Here is a 2,500-nt window from a genome sequence, read left to right on the forward strand (position 1 = left end):
TCTGGAGTCTTTACACAGACAGTACACTATCAGTACAATATCTGGAGTCTTTACACAGGCAGCACACTATCAGTACAATATCTGGAGTCTTTACACAGACAGTACACTATCAGTACAATATCTGGAGTCTTTACACAGACAGCACACTATCAGTACAATATCTGGAGTCTTTACACAGACAGTACACTATCAGTACAACACCTGGAGTCTTTACACAGACAGTACACTCTGCCGTCGCTGTCGATTCTTCCACTACCACACAACACCTGGAGTCTTTACACAGACAGTACACTATCAGTACAACACCTGGAGTCTTACACAGACAGTACACTCTCCCGTTGCTGTCGAATCTTCCACTACCACAGAACACCTGGAGTCTTTACACAGACAGTACACTATCAGTACAACACCTGGAGTATTTACACAGACAGTACACTATCAGTACAACACCTGGAGTCTTTACACAGACAGTACACTATCAGTACAACACCTGGAGTCTTTACACAGACAGTACACTATCAGTACAACACCTGGAGTCTTTACACAGACAGTACACTATCAGTACAATATCTGGAGTCTTTACACAGACAGTACACTATCAGTACAATATCTGGAGTCTTTACACAGACAGTACACTCTGCCGTCGCTGTCGATTCTTCCACTACCACACAACACCTGGAGTCTTTACACAGACAGTACACTCTCCCGTTGCTGTCGATTCTTCCACTACCACACAACACCTGGAGTCTTTACACAGACAGTACACTATCAGTACAACACCTGGAGTCTTTACACAGACAGTACACTATCAGTACAACACCTGGAGTCTTTACACAGACAGTACACTATCAGTACAACACCTGGAGTCTTTACACAGACAGCACACTCTGCCGTCACTGTCGATTCTTCCACTACCTCATATTGTAAACAATAAGCTCTCCAAGGCAGCACGTCTTCATGTTATGACATGAGTCTTATGAGTCTTTACACAGACAGTACACTATCAGTACAATATCTGGAGTCTTTACACAGACAGTACACTATCAGTACAACATCTGGAGTCTTTACACAGACAGTACACTATCAGTACAATATCTGGAGTCTTTACACAGACAGCACACTATCAGTACAATATCTGGAGTCTTTACACAGACAGCACACTATCAGTACAATATCTGGAGTCTTTACACAGACAGTACACTATCAGTACAATATCTGGAGTCTTTACACAGACAGTACACTCTGCCGTCGCTGTCGATTCTTCCACTACCAGTACAACACCTGGAGTCTTTACACAGACAGTACACTATCAGTACAACACCTGGAGTCTTTACACAGACAGTACACTATCAGTACAACACCTGGAGGCTTTACACAGACAGTACACTCTCAGTACAACACCTGGAGTCTTTACACAGACAGTACACTATCAGGACAATATCTGGAGTCTTTACACAGACAGTACACTCTGCCGTCGCTGTCGATTCTTCCACTACCACACAACACCTGGAGTCTTTACACAGACAGTACACTCTCCCGTTGCTGTCGATTCTTCCACTACCACACAACACCTGGAGTCTTTACACAGACAGTACACTATCAGTACAACACCTGGAGTCTTTACACAGACAGTACACTATCAGTACAACACCTGGAGTCTTTACACAGACAGTACACTATCAGTACAACACCTGGAGTCTTTACACAGACAGCACACTCTGCCGTCACTGTCGATTCTTCCACTACCTCATATTGTAAACAATAAGCTCTCCAAGGCAGCACGTCTTCATGTTATGACATCATCGCCACCGCAACCAAAGACAAGCAATGATCATTGCACAGAGGGACAGAACTATCTCTAGAAATATCTAGAACACAGATGACATCATGCCTGTGACATCACAGACTGCTGAAATCAATTAAAATCGAAAAACAAGAAAACACAATCCCATACATAACATTCCCTCTGATCATCCAGCTCGGATCCTACCTGTTTTCAGTTTATCCACCCACCCAAAGTGCCAGAAGGCTTTGGTCTTCCCCGGGTTGGGGAAGGGGTTAGCACCATGTTTAGAGCCTGAGCGGGGGTTGGGGCTGGGGTTAGGACCAGGTATAGAACCTTTGGGTCGTGAAGAGGATCCGTTCCGAGCTGCAGGGAACCTCTTCTTGTTCTTGTGGACGTTGTTCCCCATGGTGATGCAATCCAGGGTAATCCTCGCCCCCCTACAGGGGTCTACTGTCCAGGTGAAGGAGCACCTCGCCCCCCTACAGGGGTCTACTGTCCAGGTGAAGGAGCACCTCGCCCCCCTACAGGGGTCTACTGTACAGGTGAAAGAGCACCTCTCCCCCCTACAGGGGTCTACTGTCCAGGTGAAGGAGCACCTCGCCCCCCTACAGGGGTCTACTGTCCAGGTGAAGGAGCACCTCGCCCCCCTACAGGGGTCTACTGTCCAGGTGAAGGAGCACCTCGCCCCCCTACAGGGGTCTACTGTCCAGGTGA

The 2,500-nt window shown here is 46.7% G+C and overlaps 1 protein-coding gene and 1 long non-coding RNA gene across 5 annotated transcripts in view; one reads left to right on the top strand and one right to left on the bottom strand.

Annotated features, from left to right (window-relative positions):
- Window positions 1-2,500, bottom strand: part of nhsl3 (NHS like 3) — a 66,311-nt gene that overhangs the window by 40,143 nt on the left and 23,668 nt on the right. Inside the window, exon 1 of one of the 4 annotated variants that reach the window (XM_090209437.1) lies at window positions 1,991-2,500. This exon is cut by the window's right edge and continues 670 nt beyond it. The exons of the other annotated variants lie outside the window; for them this stretch is intronic. Coding sequence (XP_090065563.1) covers window positions 1,991-2,192 — 202 coding nt within the window. The 5' untranslated portion in view covers window positions 2,193-2,500. The remainder of the gene's footprint in view (window positions 1-1,990) is intronic. 4 annotated transcript variants of the gene reach the window in all.
- LOC149975653 (uncharacterized) overlaps window positions 1-2,500 on the top strand; it is a 217,895-nt gene that overhangs the window by 14,243 nt on the left and 201,152 nt on the right. The window lies entirely within an intron of this gene.

The sequence above is a fragment of the Oncorhynchus mykiss genome, chromosome 18, assembly GCF_057628025.1.
Source record: "Oncorhynchus mykiss isolate SJ-2025 chromosome 18, ASM5762802v1, whole genome shotgun sequence".
In the NCBI taxonomy this organism is placed as follows: Eukaryota; Metazoa; Chordata; class Actinopteri; order Salmoniformes; family Salmonidae; genus Oncorhynchus; species Oncorhynchus mykiss.